The sequence below is a fragment of the Solanum dulcamara genome, chromosome 10, assembly GCF_947179165.1.
Source record: "Solanum dulcamara chromosome 10, daSolDulc1.2, whole genome shotgun sequence".
Classification (NCBI taxonomy): Eukaryota; Viridiplantae; Streptophyta; class Magnoliopsida; order Solanales; family Solanaceae; genus Solanum; species Solanum dulcamara.
This window is the reverse complement of record NC_077246.1, coordinates 72894577-72913772: the sequence shown is the minus strand read 5'-3', so window position 1 is coordinate 72913772 and position 19196 is coordinate 72894577. Positions and strand designations below refer to the sequence as shown.

At 35.1% G+C, this 19196-nt stretch overlaps 2 protein-coding genes across 6 annotated transcripts; both read right to left on the bottom strand.

Annotated features, from left to right (window-relative positions):
• Positions 1-1293: 1293 nt before the first annotated feature.
• On the bottom strand, positions 1294-4401 carry LOC129871549 (uncharacterized). Its single transcript, XM_055946492.1, has 3 exons — positions 4295-4401; positions 1781-1892; positions 1294-1695 (listed from the first exon to the last, which is right to left on the bottom strand). The coding sequence occupies exons 2-3, from the start codon at positions 1872-1874 to the stop codon at positions 1559-1561; spliced, it is 231 nt and encodes a 76-aa protein (XP_055802467.1). The 5' UTR covers positions 1875-1892; positions 4295-4401; the 3' UTR covers positions 1294-1558.
• A 1385-nt stretch (positions 4402-5786) lies between these two features.
• LOC129870761 (protein SEMI-ROLLED LEAF 2) lies at positions 5787-18992 on the bottom strand. 5 transcript variants are annotated; one of them, XM_055945621.1, is made up of 20 exons: positions 18752-18992; positions 17919-18255; positions 16419-16493; positions 16195-16310; positions 15935-16049; positions 15665-15793; positions 14496-14543; positions 13242-13426; positions 12961-13157; positions 12432-12724; positions 12090-12239; positions 11594-11989; positions 10623-10772; positions 9457-9532; positions 8480-8607; positions 8065-8265; positions 7856-7978; positions 7653-7769; positions 6906-7133; positions 5787-6334 (listed from the first exon to the last, which is right to left on the bottom strand). In XM_055945621.1, the coding sequence occupies exons 2-20, from the start codon at positions 18063-18065 to the stop codon at positions 6170-6172; spliced, it is 3039 nt and encodes a 1012-aa protein (XP_055801596.1). In that variant the 5' UTR covers positions 18066-18255; positions 18752-18992; the 3' UTR covers positions 5787-6169. The 5 variants fall into 5 exon arrangements, with proteins under 5 accessions (XP_055801596.1, XP_055801599.1, XP_055801597.1 ...); XM_055945624.1 differs by having other exon boundaries at positions 13359-13426; XM_055945622.1 differs by having other exon boundaries at positions 17919-18240.
• Positions 18993-19196: the final 204 nt, after the last annotated feature.

Genomic DNA, 19196 nt, shown 5'->3' with positions numbered 1-19196 from the left:
ATATTACCCACAAGTAATGACTACCTTTTGTTGTTTCTCTTTTCCATTTATTTAATTGACTCCTTGTGGTTTTCATATTTATACATTTTTTTAATAAAACGTAGTTATAATCATAAAAATATTATAAAATTTTAAAAATATTTATTTATTTCTTAAACTTCATGCTAAATATGACTATGCCAACTGAATCAAAAAAAGATGGGAGGTTCTGAGTTACTTTCTGCATCACTATCTCACAAAAATAATTATTCATACCCAATATTTATACCAAATCACTTTAACTACTAAAAGGATGAGAAAAAACACAAGAAGAGGGGATGTAGCGGAGCTGGGAGGGAGCAAAAAAGATTCATTTGAACCTCATTCGTTTTAAAACTGCTGAATATACAGAAAATTAAAATATCTTTTGATGTATATATAGATGATGTTGAATCTCTTTATCTAGGAATAGTCATTCGTGTCGTTCGAATTGAATATGAAAATTTTAATTTAGATATTCGATTTTCGAACCGAAGAAATTACAATTCAAATAAGTTAGAATTAGATTGAATTTTTTTAATTTCAATTTTGGATTAATCAATTTAAATATTTCAAATTTTTGATTTTAACTTTTGAACCTTTAAAACAGACCATAACAATTAATAACCTCAATTCACCTAATAGATTACTCCTTAAAATGTACAACTTTCTACGACTAACAAGGAGTACAAATTAGCAAGAATTCACAATACTAAATCCGATATCCATAAATTTTAAAAAATAAAAATTTCGTGCTTCAATACATAATCCAAAAGTTCAAATCAAATAGCCAAATAAGTCGAATTTCGAATTGACCCAAACTATGCCCACCCCTACCACTTATTTATATTTTAACTCTCCTTAGTAAAAATCCTTACTCCACCATGGTGTTGTGTAGGATGCCACAAGTTACTAAAAGTTGACCAAACTGTAGGATATCTCCCTTTTACATTGAACTCTGAAAATGAAGGAGCTGTTCATAGTCCTCCTGTACTAAGTTGCGTAGACTCTTCACTTTCGATGCAACACCTGTGTCGAATTCTCCAAAAATAGTTCTCCAAAAATACACTACTTTTGAAAAATCCAACACAACCGTTGACATTTTTGAAGAGTCCAAGCTACATACCTCCTCTACATGCAAATATTATGCACAATAAATCATCAAAGAGACTTGCATTTGCAGCTAAAAAAGACATCAGAAGTTTGCATTTGCAGCTAAACCAAAGAAAGAATTCACAAGCATATGTGGCAACTATATCAAAAAAGAAATAGTAGTAGTGCAGAGAACCAAGAACTGAAATAGATTTGCCAGAACAAGAAACAGCTTGTTCAGTACACAGGCGCGCTAACTGAATAAAAAATTTATTGTAACATATGTCAAATCTGTTTTGATTGTTTGTAACATATGTCAAATCTTCTTATAAGTGAGAAAAATGACTTCAATATCGTCTGAATCCAGCGTAGGAATAAAAAACCTTGCTCAAAACTGAAGAATGGTTCAATGTCAAATGTAATCTGGCGGGGGAAAAAACAGCGTAAATCAAGACTTGACAATGTAATTCTGTCGGCTGATGGGGTTCATGACTACTGGGGGACCAGCAGTGCGAGGCCATGCTTGGAATTTCTTATCTGTTTCTTTCCACCAATCGGTGTTGGTAATGGTGCTTGGAGTAGTACCTGTTTTGAGATACCACAAGTTGACTGTCAGCATAGCAGAGGCAATTTCATGATCAAAGAACTAACGAAAAGAACCAGAACTTGCCTCCAAACAATTTCCCATCAGAAATAACAGTGTCACAAACATATGCAACGGCAAAAGATGCAGCGATAGAACCAATGATGTACTTGGTAGCCATCTTGGAGCGCTCCTAAAACTGGAAGATACCGTAAAACCATAGTAAGAGAACACCTTTTTGTTCATTCAACAACAGCAGAGCATTCAGTCGTTACATAAAATAATATCTCAAGATATAGTTCATAGAAGATCTTTTTACACCATCTCAAGTGTAATCTTTTTGTCACCATCATGTGATTTCAGACCTGACGAAGTATAACTTACAAATTTTCTCAAATTACGGATGAGCTGTGTGATTTAGTAGCCTACTGTATGATATACCATTCAAATCTATATAGACAAGAACATACAGCTACATGAAATCTTCAAACTAAAAATATATTTTCTTGGGGAATAGACCTTGTACTGCATATTAAACCGCTTTCTTTTCACAGAAACATAGCATAAATCAATTCCAGAATAAAAAATGGAACTCATGCCAGCACTAAATTAGTTAATGTCTACAACCCATTAGCAATCAACTGGAGTGCCAAATGCAGATGGGTGGGAAAACATTATGCAGACCATGTGTGTTCACGTTGTTTTACCAATTCACCAGTGATATGCTATAAGAAGTTCCTTTTATTTTCGTTACAACACCTACACACAAAGCTCAACTAGATCAACAGTTCCTACCAAGTTCCAATTAATCCATCATAACATTCTGTAAATGCTCCCATTGATATGTTTTGGACACAAAATGTACTATTTCAGATTTGATCGGATTTAGGGTGCTACGAATTTTGGCTAATTCAATATGCAATGGTGAAGCTTCTTTTTGAGTAATAAGAAAATCTACACCAAATCATGAAGAAAACCAAAAGAGAGATAACTAACTTCTATTAGTACTATTCCAGTACCTCAAATCAAGGCAATAATCACTTCCATGATATATGATTCATAATATTACTTCTTTATGAATAAAGAGGCAATTACCCATCAATCCAAACAACTAGAAATACACGGAGAATGACTTGATGAATCAGATCAATCCTACTCTATCTTCTCTTCTCTTTCAGATGGGTGACTAATAAGTACTAAATAATGAAGCAGAACTCAGTAACCTAACGAGGCTTTACAAATTGGACAACGTTCAATAGAAACCTATCACAAATCATGAAGAGACAGGACGGTAGTAGCCATGAATAGCTCGTGAAAAGACGCAATATACAGACATTCACCACTATTCAATATTCCCCCAGCCGCAACAAAAGTAAATACACGACATTTGATTCGTTTCTCTTTTATTGACATGTACACCAGTCAGTTGATACGAAACAAAGAGAAGTGACCAATTAACCAAAACCATTCACATCCCAGAGTACAACAACAACAAACAACAACAACAAACCGAGTATAATCCCACCATATCATGACTGTTCTGACTTCCAAGAAGCATTTCCCAGAACCAATGAAAATATAAAATTTAGGCCAAGGAGCAACAAGTATGACCATATGGACAATGAACCATTAATCCAAACCACTCAAATCCCATTCATAACGACAAAAAAGTAATCAAACTAATCATATTGAGCTCTTCAGAAAGCATTAACCTATACCATAGAAAATACAATTCATGCCAAAAAAGCAGCTTGGCTTCGACAGAAACCAAACAGATGATGATCCATTAATCCTAACCACTCAAATCCCATTGATAACGACAAAAAAGTGTTCAAGCTAATCATATTGAACTCTCGAGGAAGCATTAACCTATACCATACAAAACATAATTCATTCCAATAAAGCAAGCTTGGTTTCGACAGATACCAAACAGATGATCCTAACCACTCCAATCCCATTGATAACGACAAAAGAGTAATCAAACTAATCATATTGAGCTCTCCTGGAAGCATTAACTTATACCATACAAAACATAATTCATTCCAATAAAGCACGCTTGGCTTCAACAGAAATCAAACAGTTGATGACCCATAAATCCTAACCACTCAAATCCCATTGATAACGACAAAAGAGTAATCAAACTAATCATATTAAGCTCTTCATGAAGCATTAACCTATACCATAAAATATAAAATTCAAGCCAAGAATCAAACTTTGCTCCAAAACAAACTAAACATACATGACCCATCAATCCTAACCATCCAAATCACACAAATCATGGTTAAAACTTAAATCAAATCAATCATTTTATAAGCCCACCAAGCATCATAAACCAATACTCAATAAGATAAATTCACATCAAGATTCAATCCGTCGCTACAATACTAACAAAACAGAAAACGACCCATCAATCCAAACAATATAGATCACACATAAAAATGTAATTTTGTCACTAAGAAGCAATAAAATCAAATACCCAACTGTAAAAATTCACCTCAAGCAACAAACATGGTGGCACAAGATTTTCTATAAATCTATACATGTATAGAGAAAAAAAAAACAAGGGGTGGGGTGGCGTGGGGGTAGGGGGTGGGTGCTTACCTTGATGAAGGACAGAGAGAAAGGGAATCCAGGAGACTGCAGATGCATATAAAAATTTGTTCTTCGTTGAAAATTCTTGAGTAGTCTTTTATAGAAGGGTTTTCTAAGGTTAAAAACGGCAGCGTTTTGATGTTTATATTGTAAAGTGATGTCGTTTTGGTTGTGTACTTTATTTAGAATGGGTCAAGAATGTATGAAATAGTTGGAAATTGGAATCAAGTTTTTGGGCCAAGGCCCATATTTAATTTTTTATCTTTTGGCAAATTAAACAAAATGTCGATTAGGTTAAATTTCGTCCTTCCTTTTTTTAAATCATTTCGAACGATTTATATATTAAAAGATTTAAAACATCGAGTTGAATTCATATTTAAAATTTGGAACTGTTTAGTGATAATTTTGAGTTGATCGAAATTGAATAGTCAATGTATATTTCATGTATAGTTAAGTTATATTCAGTTTTTTGAGTGTATCATAATGTATAGTTGTATAACTTATGTATAGTTAAGCTATATTATATCGTCAGTGTATACTTTCTTTGATTTTTGACTGACTATATTGTATAGTCAGTGAATGACTTTTAGCTATTTTTTATGTAGATAAAACATGATTATATTTTTCGTAAACTAATTACTTTTATTGTATATATTTAAAACTAGCCCGTTTTTTTCTTTTCTTTTGTTTTTTTGTTCGTTATGTGTGTTTTTTTGTTTGCGTGATTCAGAATTTAAAGTCAGTAACTGCACCTTTCAATATGTACAAGTTTTTGAAATTTTGTTTTATGTATTTTTCTAGTATAATCATCAAGTGGTATCTAAAATGCACAGACCTGATTAATTCAAATTTGCATCGTATAGACCTCATTAAAAGTGAAGTTAGTGATTTACATAGAATTCCACGTGTGATGCGCCCCATGCTACTCGGTTAAGAATGTAAGTGATGCTTTTGGCTACTAGACTTTCGCTATTTGGGGTGCAACATTCAAGTCACTTTGCCTAGCAGCTCGAGGCTTGTAGTGCTCACCCACAATCCCATTTTTCTTTTTATACTTCCTCCATTTCGCTCATGCTACTATAAAAATCACATTTTTTCCCTTTGGTTATTAAGATGTTTCAATTCGGTTACTAAGATGTTTCAATTTGTCAAATCGTCTCTTTCCCACCAATAGATTCAGCAACAATTCAAACCATTGCCCTATTCGAAAATTCTTGGATCTGTTAACATGTCATATATTAGGTTGGTGTAAACATCGGCAGTGAATAACTCTTTCTCCACCAATACGTCACAACATAACAGCAACATACTAGTGTAGTCCTCAAGTAGAATCTGAGGAGGGTAGAATGTACACCTGCCTTATTGTTTCAGATAGACCGTCGGCTCAAAAGAGAAGTTTTCAAAGTATGAAAAAATATCACAACATATATAAAGGAAAATAAGAACAGCAAAAGAATGCTTTTTCCATTTCAAATAGCAGTGTTTGCATACACCAGAAGAAGAAGTAAATAGCGCCATCTAAATTCACTAAAAAGAGAAATAGGAAAAGCAACATTTTGATATTATACAACAGTAAATGACAGTGGTTAAGACAGCAAGACCTAACATCTTAACCAATATGCCTCCTCTATGGCTCCAGACAACAATATTTCACCTCATAATAGGAATAATAATTAAAAAAAAGAATAAAAGAATGAACAACTTTTATGTGTATGATGAGTTACAAACTATGTGTTATCTACAACTCTGGCGCCGACTTTCTTTCCGTGCAGGCGCATTGCATGAAGATCTTCCGGTTCTGCAACCGATAAGGCTTTGGCAATCTGCCATAGGAGGGAAGTAATCTCACAAACATTTCTGTTTGGAACGATACCTATGCTATCTCTACCATCTGGCAGCTTTCAAAAAATTGTCATATGGACTTGATGCCGGCAGCCTGAAGGACTCCGGATTACTTTGATATTCTGCTCCACAATGCAAAGGAACAGTTTCTCGTGTTGGTTTATCAGAAACATCGGCTACTTTCTGATCTGCGAGTTGGTTCTCAACCTGCCCCAATAAAGTTTAGTGAACAGTAAGTTTAAGATTATGTCTCTAATCATTCAAAGCAGTAAACTTATGTTGCTACATCTACTGTAAGTTCGTTTTACATAAATAATAGGCACAATACATAAGCAAATACTCATACTTGACCTGACCTGGCAAGTAAGCACTTCAACTTTGAGAGTGCACATCTAGACACCTCAACTTGGTCTCAACTAACAACTAAACACTCCAACTCGTCCCCACTGTATCTCATGGACACCTGATGCTGACGTGACACATAAATTTTAGAGGTGTTTAGATGAACATTTTGAAAGTTGGAGTGTTCAACTGACACAATGGAGACAAGTTGAGATTTCTAGATGTGCATACTCAAAGTTGGAGTGTTTACTTGCCGGTTGAGGCCAAGATAAAGTGTCTATCTATGTATTATGCCTAGATAATATATATCCTAGCTATCTATGTTACCTAAGTCGGAAAGAAACAGATAAGAAGCAAATAACTTAGGGAATGGAGGAGAAAGGAGAAATAAGAAATGTTGAGTATATAGAAAACCAAGAAAGACTACTTTCGAGACCTGATTGTCAACCTGGTTATCAGAAGCACTTTCTTCGTCCTGTTCACTGGAATTCTCTGATATTTCGATCGGTGCATTATCTTGTCTATGTTGGCTATTCATCAAATTGTACATCTTTTGTTGTTTTCCCGTTAAAAGTGTCTCACAATGATGAGCCATTTCTTTGTATGAAAATTCAGGTTCTGTGCTCACAGAGATTCTCCCTACTTGATGTGCCGTCTCCAAAACCTTCATTTGGAGTAGACAGATAATTTCAGACAAGAAGTACCAATGATCAGATCAAAATAGAAAAGTAACAACTCCATTTTTCACATATCTGATGTTAAATACAATCTAAGTCACATTCTTTTTATCATCTCATGGTATTTAAACCAAAACATCGAAAATGATTAAGTGGAACTCCATTAATATTTGTGACGGCAAGATGAACAAAAAGATCCATCACGTGAGGTTGCTTTTTCTCATAAGCACAAAATGGAGGCATGATAACATACACATGAAGAAAAGAAATCCATTTCGCGAGTACAGCTAGATGTAAAGCTTTTTTTGTCAATGATCATACTGCTGAAGCAATAAGTTAGACACATTATTATTATTATTGTATAATATGGGTTTAAGATGAGGTTAAATGGAGCAGCATGGTCAGTGAGGATTAATAGAGCTGACCCCAACTTGCTTGGGATTGAGGCATGGTTGTTTTTCCATAAATAATAGGTTAAACAAATATTATATTCAAAAATCACTTACAGATTCTAAAAGTTGATTGACACTCAGCAGATTGGGCCTTTCCATGTCTGATTGTTCATTCCATTCGGAATTGCTATGAAATAAATCTGGACCATCATCGTCAAATATTGAGGCCAGCTGCACCACAGGAGAAACAATGATCAAACAGAGAAAGTAGGGATAGAAGAGTATATCGTCATAAATTTCGTCCTCTAGAGACTTACATCAACTGAATTAGACTGCTGAGCTCTCTGTTGAGCATCGGTGAAAAACTGAGTCCCCAGGGAATCTGAATCATCTGGTGAAAATTTCTTAAGCAACTCCTCCCTTAAAGCTGACACTTCAAGCTACATAATGGAATAAATCATATTAGGGATCAATGCTTAACCAGGGAATCACTATATGGTTGCAAAATTAGCAAGGAAATATTTACGTCTGATAGATTAGATAAGCTCTTTAGGATTAAAGAAATCATGGATTGCGTTGACTGTTCCTCTGTGATATTTATTTGTGAGAGACATTTCTGAGCAGAAATATCATCTTCATTGGATCCATATGTAACTTTTCCAATTCCAGAACTTGAATCAACAGCTTGTAGTTTGCTATCTTCTACCAAATGTAAAAACGGATCAACCTGATAAAACCAATGACAAATTCCTGTGTATTATGACCTGAGCAGAAATTAATATGATAATACTGAAACAGAACAAGTAATTACATCAAAAAGTAGTTTTTCATCAGTTCAGCTGCTAGTAGAAACCAGGCTGACATGCAATACAAAGAACAAAGACCGACTGCCAAAGGAGATCAGCAAAACCGTATAAAGCTTGGCAGCATTGGTTACTAACCGTTTTATCTGAAACTGTAGCCTTGACACGGGGAACGAGAGAAGGTATATTATATGCCTTTGATGAGAAGATAATCATAGATGTCGCCAACACAAAGAGAGATCTTTTACGTGATGGTGGTAGTGACCCTGAAAAATAAGAGTCAAATGAACTGTGATCCACAAATCCTCTAAATTGGAAAAAAAAACATTAGAGAAGGAATCATACAGGAAAACAGATAGGCTGAACTATTTTCCCAATAAGGATCAGTGTTTGGGAATCTCATATAAATTACTGCCAAAACTTTCAGGAGACAGTGTCGATGCAGTTTTTAGTAGTTATTGACTCTCAAAGGCTAAGTTGCTTGGATTCTCTAAAAATGTTGCCGCACCTGTGTCGGATCCTCCAAAAATGCACTACTTTTGAACGATCCGACACGCACCCGATGACATTTTTGAAGAGTCCAAGCAACATAGCTTAAAGGTTTACTGCAGCATCGACAAGATTTTGCCTTAAAGGTAGAAGCGGATGAAGCTTTGTGCAGCAAGCACTTAAGCATTGCTATTAAACACCAACAACAGGAACTCTTTAATGGTATGAACTAAACGCTTTCCTATTTTCAGGCGTTTGGTTCTCTCATCAAAGTTAATAATAATATGCTTGATGAAAATGTTATAAACCAAAATGAAAGAGAGAACTTAGTGAAAAAATAAGCAGAGTGGGATTACTCAGCTAGGATTCCCGAATGAGACATACTAGGTCAACATAGCAACAAAAGTCTAAGAACCTTCAATCAGTTCAAAACAGATAATCTTAACTTGAAAAGATTCTAGGGACATGAGAAATGTGGCATGTATTGCTGATCTCTTGTTCCTAACGCTCCGATGAAACAATTACTTACCACCCCCTCTCAGTATAAAGGACGAACGAATTAAAGGGAAAGAAAAATCTTAAGTAGGTGCACACCCCAGAGGGAAACTATGATGAGGTAGTTTTACCTCCTTCAATGAGTGCTACATTTCTCAACGAAAACGCAAGCTGAAAACTTTGCACTAGAGCTTCACGGTATGAGTTCTGCACAAGTACATGGAGCAAACTTTAATAAAGAGACTACAGGAAAGGGTATACAGATACATACCAACACATGTTTATTCAGAGTTTAGTTCCTTATAGATTTAACATATTATAGAAGACTAATATCCTAGATCATTTAACTGCTTAAATGCCAAACAAATAATACCACAAATAAAATTCTCAATGATTTAGTGATTTGGCCTTTTAGTTTCTCATTCCCATATTCTTATTTTAATTTGTTGCTCGCAAGCAGTCAAACTGTCTCTTTGACGTCCATTGATTTGGAAGGTCTTAGTTCACGCTAAAGTTCTTATTTTCAAAATAATAGCAATACGAAAGACATTAAGAAAATAAACTTAAGCAGTAAATTGTGATTGGCATTTAGAGTTTACAATTAATCCTCACACCACAGGATCCAAAACTTATAATTAATCCTTATCATGTAAGAGGACTTTTTACACTATATTTACATGGAGGATGCAGTCAAATACATAGAAGACAACAAATAGAATCTTGTAAGAGATCCATATGTAAAAACATCATCACTGATGCTACCATTCAAATGAACAGACAAAAACACAAAGGACTAAGAAAAGGAGCTCAATTTTTTAAAAAGGATATGTTATTGTTTACCTTGGTAAACAGGTAAATGCTATAGGAAACCTATTAGCGTTTAACTAATACTACTCAGATTCTATATTAACACGATATCGATTAAATTATCCTACTAGATAAAAATTTCAACCATCTTTCAACCAATAGAAAGCCCAAAAATTCCCTTGTTAGGAGACATTAAAAACCTTGGTACATTAGCAAAGACAAAAGGGAAAAAAATGTTAGGAATTCCAAAGGAATATATTACCTAGATATAGTTAAGAAATAAGAAAAAGTAACTACAAAGAAAGGAATCACTAGAAGAACTTTTTTCTTGATCTTTCGAGCTACACAAATATGGTATAGATATCCTTGTCAATAATATTTTTGGAATAACAATAGAAACACTAATATTTCATTTAGTATCATGAGCAAAGAACATGCCCGCAAACAAGTGTTTAGAACAAATATAACAGTCACAGAACCAACCAATTACCTTTGCTCTAGAAAATAGTAAGACCAGGCTAAATGTGTGAGCAATGGCTTCATAATTCTCAGGCATATTTGCAGGAGAAATGGACTGTACCCATAGTGAGGAGAGAAGGAGTACGATTTGGTGGCTGCTGAGTCTTAGAGAAATAGGACCCTGAAGATCATGAGGAAAATAATTTCACTACTTGGTGAAGTAGAATAAAACAGACTCAAAGTGAAAGACACGTTCTATACAACAGTCGTGAAACCAACAATGTTATTTCATAATGAATGGCTGAAGTCAAATGCCAACATATCCAGTGTATGAGTGTTGCAAATAGATCAATGTTAAGTGGATGCACAATTTTAAAAAGAGTAGAAACATTTTCATGTAATCCGAATGAATGTTTGAACTCTAATGCCCAACATATCCACTGTATGAGTGTTGTCAATATATGTGCATTAAGATGAATGCACAATTAGAAAAGATTACAAATAATTACTTCTGACAGAAGGTACAAGTAGCACAGATGGAGGATAAAACATAGACCTCCAATACAAAGTTAATTGGTGTGACACTATGATGATAGAAGGGGTTAAAATACGGTGAGGTAAAAACTAAAACCATATAAATAGAAATTGTCTCAAAAGGCCGACAATTTCGTAAAATTCATGCAGATTTAGCAAAGAACATAATATGATACAAGCAAAAGATTCAGATAAAAGATACCAACTAATTAGGATTAAGGCTTCAAACCATTTTCAGCAGAGGATGTTCAAGTGTATGCAGCAAAACAAACTGTCAAGCAGCAAACCATTTTATAGTTAAGTTATTTACTAGCCAAGGATGTGATCATGTGAACCGAGGGTCATCAAAAGCTTGAGAAGTAAAGGAGTAGCAGATACGAAGTCCCATGATGTGAGGCCAGTAGAATGGATCATACCAAGGAATCCAGGAGTAACAGCTGTATCTACTAAGATGGTCACAGAACCTACCATTTCGTTACTTGGTTTGTTTGTAGACTCTTCAATAGGTGCAGGAGAGGCTTTCATGCTATACACCCCGCTATATGTTGACTTTATTCTGTTGAGCATCCCACTATTGTTATCTTTCTGTTCCATTCCAAGAGTAACCTTCTCCATTGAAGAAGACCTCTGGTCTCTCAGCTTTCCAAAAAGTGCAGCTGAAGAAGAAAAGACAGAAACAGTTCTAGAGAGTGCTCTTGAAAAATCTGTTGCCTGCCTTAGGTGGATTTCCTCAGATACCTTCTGAGGGGAAACAGAAGATGGAACAAGGACAACAGAAAAGATTCGATGAGCTCCAACTCGCGTTTCATGATCAGGGTGGACCATAGCAGGGAGTAACTGATGAAACAAAGCCTCTGGGAATGCCTAAATATAAAGAGAAATCAGATTCATGACTCAATATGCCTCAGAAAAAGCTAGGAAAGCAAAGAACAGTCTAATGAATTCAAATGTCAATCAGCCTTACTTTGTTTTGGTATGACAAATTTGGCATAGAAGCTATGATTTGAGAAGCACGGTAAACAGCAGCAATGGTAGTTCTTGCTATCACTTCGATACTTGTGATGTTCTCTAACATTACTGCCATCACATCAAGAATAGGGCCTGCATCTCCAACCTAATTGTCAAGAAAATGAAGAATCATGACTTCCGAACACACATCAATAACAAGAAGTTTGATTAATATTTAGTTATTCCCATCAAATAGAGACTTTCAATTCCTGTTCAATTTGTAACTAAGCAGCTTCCAACCAATTTAGCGAGAATGCAACTTATTTGATATTCAAATCCAGTGACAGATTAACTGCACCTTATTTGATAACTCCACAAGGCACTCGTCCACTGATTCCTGGAAGAGTCGGTTCCACTTTATTAACTCGGCTCCCAGCTTTGCGTCATCATGAGTATAATGTATACTTTTCCGTAAGTGCCTCATGATATCAGTTATTGCACTGACTAGAGCAATGGAATGATGAATCTTCGTGGTTTGAGCAAGTGAAGTCACCACCTGAACAATGTCAAGCTGCATTTCAGGTTGTTTAAGAACATTTTTGTGATCTAGATGCTTGACTAATGTTGACAGCAGAAGGTGCGCATTCTCTCCTGCATAATTTAATCGGGGAAGGGGGAAAAAAGTGAGAGGAAAAGCCATTATGAATTTTTACCACAAGGAAAATGTAATACTAGTAAAAGTAGGAAATTTTCGAAGAACCACAGGTCATAAACTATTTGCAAAAAGTAAATGAGAGTGCCAAAAGAATAAAAAGAAGGTAAACTCTACCACTAACTTCTCTCTTTTTTCCCCTTTCCATAGGTAAAGTTAACAAGAAACTTCATACCTGAAGCATCCATCGTGTACTGCATATCCTTTAGAATAGGTACAGCAATTCCATTTTCAGTAGGCCATAAATTGTCGTCGTCAAAGTAGCGGAATAAAGATTCCAAAACTCGCCTTGTGGTTGTAGCCTCCTTACCTAGTTTGGCCATGTTATGCAGGCAAGCCCTACACCAAAATGTTGGGTTTTCTGCATCCTCCCTGTCAAGGAAAATTAAGCAGCACTTTAGACACTACACATGGAAAAAGAAAGAGTCCACCTGACATTTAGTATAAAATATTAACTTTGAAATATTTAGTTCCCCTTTCTCATTCACAATGATTCTCCACGAGGGAACCTTCGCGATGACTTCTGGGGAAGGAGAAACGTGGCCCTCAACTTTGCGCACTTCTTCCACCCACCTGTTCTGGTTTGAGTCTTGAGTTTCCTTTCTTGGCCTTGGATAACTTTCCAAGACTACTGAAACAATCTAATAGATAGGATAAATACATTAGTAGAAGCAATTGAGACGTCTGGAAAAGTAAGATGGGCACAGTTTAAGCTACTACAATAAAGTTGTGACAAAGTACACAACTGGAAATACAAAAGATCTATTTCAAGGTAATATCCCACAAGCTATACTAATTCTGGCATGAAAACAGTTCATCCCAACTGGAGATCAAATGATTGCTATGCAGATTTATTGCACGACAATAATCTTTTTTTTATACTACAGACTATTAGTTCTGTTTATAAGTAGATGAAGCTTGTGGGATTTCACTGGGTATGTTGTTGTGTAAGTAGAAGAAGTAGCATGGTAGATCAAGATTGGCAGTCATATGAAACAATAAAAGCTACAAGTTCCGTCCACCTATTGTAGCCAGAAACAAGTCATTGTCAGGAGACAAATCAGGAATGAGCAGTAAAAGGTACAAATTGTACGACATATTCAGTAAGAAAATTCATATGCTTTGCTGTGTGAGACTAATGAATGTTGTATACTCTGCAAAGTTTGTACTTAGAATTCCTACAACATATATATCTATATATACCAATGGTAATCAGTCCATGAAATGGCAAAGCCAATCTGGGCCTGGTTTCACCTATAAGTTGATTTTAGTGGTCCACGTGCTATTGAGTGCAATCTGTTTTTTGCTAATTTTGTTTGTTCAATGATTACAGAGCATTCAAATGCGAGAAACAGGTAGTGATGAAAAGTATGTAGTGTTCTCCTAAAGAGATAGATTGAACATATAATTGACAGAATCATGTTAAAACTGGAAGGAACCAGAAAAATCAACACCAAGAAGAGAAAGAAACTTCTTGTAAAGCCAACTTAACACGCTCTCTATCGCAAACTTTTACTCAGTTTCACTTATTTGGTGTCCAGAAATCATGCACATGCAAATAAAATCTTATCAAGCTTTTGACTTTCCACATGGCCCTCAAGGAACACGAGTGGAGATATTTTAAACTTTTATAAAGGAAGAACTGAAAATACTGATCTAGCATTTTTTATATCTGACAATAAGAAAATAAGGTGGAAAGAATCTGCTTACATTGTCAAATTCCGCTGAAACATGAGAATATTCGCCCATGAACCAAACCTGTGACACAGTAAAGTTCTTGTAAGAATAACAATTTAACAAAGAACTCCAGATCTATATTTGGATGCAGGTAAGAGATAGTCATGGTTTTATACCATTAATCATAGAAATCACTGGTATAGACTTCAAAAGAAAATCAAATCAGGACTTTGAGGAGAATAGAATACTAAACTCATATGCACTCGCCAATGCCTATGTACTGAGGCAGGGATTGAGATCTAATTTTACATAATACGGCCCACTTCAAATGCTGATTTCAAATCTGACTAGATAACTCTTTTATCAGTGATGAATGAGATTGTCATGGTGAGCTGCTTGCTACATTTACCTTCCATGAAACAACCAATCACACTTTCTTCTAGGAAAAACTAAGCTAAACACAACTATTTAATAAACTAAGAAAAGAGTTTCTTGTTGAAAAATGACCTTGAGCCTAACTCAAACCAAGAGCTAGCTCAAATGGTGAGGATTGTCCAAACTATATAATGAGAGTACAAACCATACACTTAACCGATGTGGGATACTGAGCATTGGATTTAATTATTTAAGAGTTCCATGCTATAATTAGTTTTGTTCACTTCATCAATATTGTTCAAACATGATCGTGCAGCCTATCCATGGTAATAACCATTTTCCTTTTTACAACGATGTCTTTGGAAGAAAATGCTAATAAGCAAACAAGAAGAAGAAAGTCCCTTAGAGTCTTAAGAGTACTGTCTATCCTTATTGTAGCTTCAAAGGTGTTCTGATAGTCCAAGTTTCTTATACATCAGGCTTAAGCCCCTACAACAGGAGAAATTTTTGTGTTATATGGAAATTAGAAATGTTGTAGCAGCTGGCATATAATAATTCTGTAATCCATGATATATATATATGAATACAACAGAAGTCATTTTTCCTTTATGTCTTGGTCTACATCATTAGTCATCCAATCATGCAAATGCTGCCATCCTAATTTGTGTAACATTTAGATTTATTTTGACTTAATTCCTTTTAGAACTGAAGAAAAACACACTTTTATATCATTTGTATTTGATGGAAAACAACCACGTTAACAGTTTGTATCACAAGCACATATTAAAAAGACTAAATAGTTGGAAAAATCTATACGAACTCTGTACCATTGCAGAAAGTGCTTTCAGGCCAACTGTGCGGAGATGTATAGCACTTTCTTCCTCTCCTATTTGTTGTGCCAATTGACACAGTTTTGGAATAAAACCATCTAAATGAAACATGTAAGTACCGTCTTTCTGCATAAATCAATAAAGTCAAGAAGGTATAAGATAATTCAAATTTGACAGATATAACTGATGCATAAACGTGAACAACAAATAACACCCTATAGTCAGAATGATCCAGTCTAAAGTTGAGGACAACCCCAAAGCACCAACCTGATTATTTACAAAATCAAATAGTGATTCACATCCAACAATTAGCATGTCATTCTCACGCGACTGATCTAGAAGAGTTTGTAAGACGCTGAGCAGACTATTTGCAAAAAGTGGCCTGACAGATAGATGTACGAAACCATATAACCATACATAATATAATGTGAAAATTAGAAATGCATCTCATTGTGGCCATCACAAACAAAAGAATGAAAGAAGCCGAAAAAGACCAATTCATACTTTGCTAAGCAACAGAAACTTACATGTGCTCCTTGCATGAAACAACCAACTTTTTGTATATACACATAACAACCTTCGCTGACCGAAAATTCTCATTTCTCAAATCCTTATAACACTTCTCCTCAAGTGACTTTGTTATCTGTTCAGCAGATCCAAGAAAGGTTAATGATACAAACTTTCAGGTGGCTTTTCATGGATTTTTTTCAAAGGGCTCATAATTTTCAGGTAACACCAGGAATGAATATACCTTGGGAATTCGAAAAGGATTTTTTGCAGCATATTCACAAAGTTTTCCAATTTTCCTATCATTTGGTTCTTCTTCCTGCACAGTGAATGCACAAATGTCAAATACATGTAGATGTAACATAGAAAGACAACAAGTTTATCATTTGTCCAATGGAGAAATACTACTCTTTCTGGATATTACCTCATATAAATGCACTGCTGAATGTAGCTTAAAATCATTTTAACTTAAAAAGGTAATGTCAACCATGTAAATCCAAGGTAAAATCAGCTCATCAATTTCAGGCACAATAATTCTTCAAATCTTATGATCTTTCATGCTATTGGCAGGCTATGCTTCTGTATTATTGTAACTAGATATAATTATTTCAGGAACATGTGGTTTACGTATTTATATGGTTAAACTTGAGTTGGATCTAGTCTATGGATGCATATGGCAGAGATAATTGATGCGTCACATTCAATTTATTTACAAATTTCTTATATCATGCAGAAGTTCAAATGCATTGCCCAACTTCCATCAAATTCAAATATCATGAGGCTTCCCTAATAATCAACTAAGACAAAATATTAATGTGGCCACTCTAGAAAAAATCAGGATATTTACTTTCATCTTGGAACACTAAATTTACGGGCGACACAATTACTATCACATTTTGACTTGGGATACATGGTAGAAACTGAACAAGTTTGGAAGGAAAGAGAAGAAGAAAATGACAGCATTCATAGAGTCAGGAGATCTGGTGGGGCTGGGCTTACTCTTAAGGCAAGGGTGAAGTAGTTTTTGGTGAGCGAATGGCTGGTCTTTGTAACAAGTGAACAAATCCCTTTCTCAAAAGCAAACCTTTCTGACCAATAAGGAAACGGGAACTTGTCTGTTGTCGGACACAAAAGCTGGTTCTTGATTGACCAAAGAAGATGGCAAACTTTTTTGTTGTTATCGTGGTGTCCGGGCCAGCTTTCGTGCACGATGGCAAACTTTTTAGAAAATCCAAGACAAACACGAACTATGGATTTGGACACTACAGGTGATACTTCTTTTGTTTCTTTGGGAAATACATATATCAAACACATGAAAAATAATATTTGCCTATTTTTGCAACAGTGCTCCCCATGCACAATGTAAGTGTGGTGAAATTATTCCCGTGCTATCTGAAACTGAACTTTCACAGACTCATAAGCAGAGATCAGGTTGTTAGAGGTTGAATAGCAGGAAGATTGCACAAATAAGTAGTTGATTAATATATGTGGTTCGTCTTTTAGCAGGTGAAATATCCATATAAAGTAAAAACATCCAATGTGGCTTACATACTGCCATCTAAATCTAATACAAGCAAAAAGATGATGACTTCAAGAATCCCTATTAAGTTAAAAATTCAAATGCTTCATTAGCACAGAAACTTATGTTTAGACTCCACAAACTGATTCGGGAGATTTAACACATAAGGAGGAACCAAACAGAACATGGAAGTTGCTTATATTCACCATACAATCCTTGACTAACCTGGGACCGAGGGAAAATGTCTGAGATCAACTTCTTATACCTCTTAACAGGCTGCCTTGATCTCGTCCGCATCGCAGGGCAGAAGAAACAAAGGCTTCCACATGCTGGCAATACTTGCCTTGACATCACACCGGAGACTCCGTTCATTGTTAATAACAACAAATTTGTGTTTTTCACCCAATTGAGTTAGCTCACAAGGTAAAAATGCTTTCTTTCCCTCCCTTTAACTCTAATAACTCAAGAATTCCTAAACCCTCGAAAAAAAATCAGAAAGGGAAAGAACAGCACTCAGGAGCTTATAGGTACTCCTCCTCCTTTAGTCCTGTTTTTTTACAGCCTACAAATTAGAGAAATTCAAAACCACTTTACATCAAAAATCTCATTAAACCATCACATATCAATAATCTACCTACAAATGAGCAATAACGACAACAACATACCCAGTGAAATCCCCACAAAGTAGGGTCCAAGGAAGGTAGAGTATACGCGAACCTTACCCCTACCCCGTGGAGGTAGAGAGGTTGTTTCCGAAAGACCCTCGGCTCAAGAGTTATCTATAAATGAGCAATTTGATCAAAAGGGTATCCCAATTTTCTCTCAACTAATCAAGACCATTAACCAAAATGGGGTTTCAAAAAACATGAAAACTAAACAAATTAAGCAAAAGGGTATAGGGAATTTGAAAAAGATCAAATTTTTATAAATGAATTTGATGAAATATGCTCATCAAGAATTTGTACAAATAGATACCCTAATACATAAATAGACATTTATGCAAATTCTACAAACTGGCAATATGTCATATACATATATATATACATTTATATATATACCTTTCAGATGAATGCCTGTAAAGCACAGAGCTGATGAACAATCAAAGATTTCCAACAATGCACCGGATCTCCTGCAATTCTTCCCCTTTTTTCAACAACCCTTCTCTAAAAAAATTGACTCTCTCTCTCCCCTCCAAACACAATTTTTTTTTTTAAAATAAAAAATAAAAAATCTTGAAAATTAGAAGAAAAAAAATGATGGGTTTGGCCGGACACTAATTACTAATTAAGAAAAAAAATAGTATTTATTTAACGGTAATACATAAAAGATTTATAGAAATGGAAAACGGGGGAAGGTTGACTTAGTGACATATGATGGTTGAAATTTTTTTTATAAATGGATGTAATTTCTTTTGAGCTTCGAGTTTTTTTTTTGTTTGTTTGTTTGTTTGAACTAATTTGAATTTACGTCAAGAGGTCTCATTTTTGGGATAAGCTATTTTTC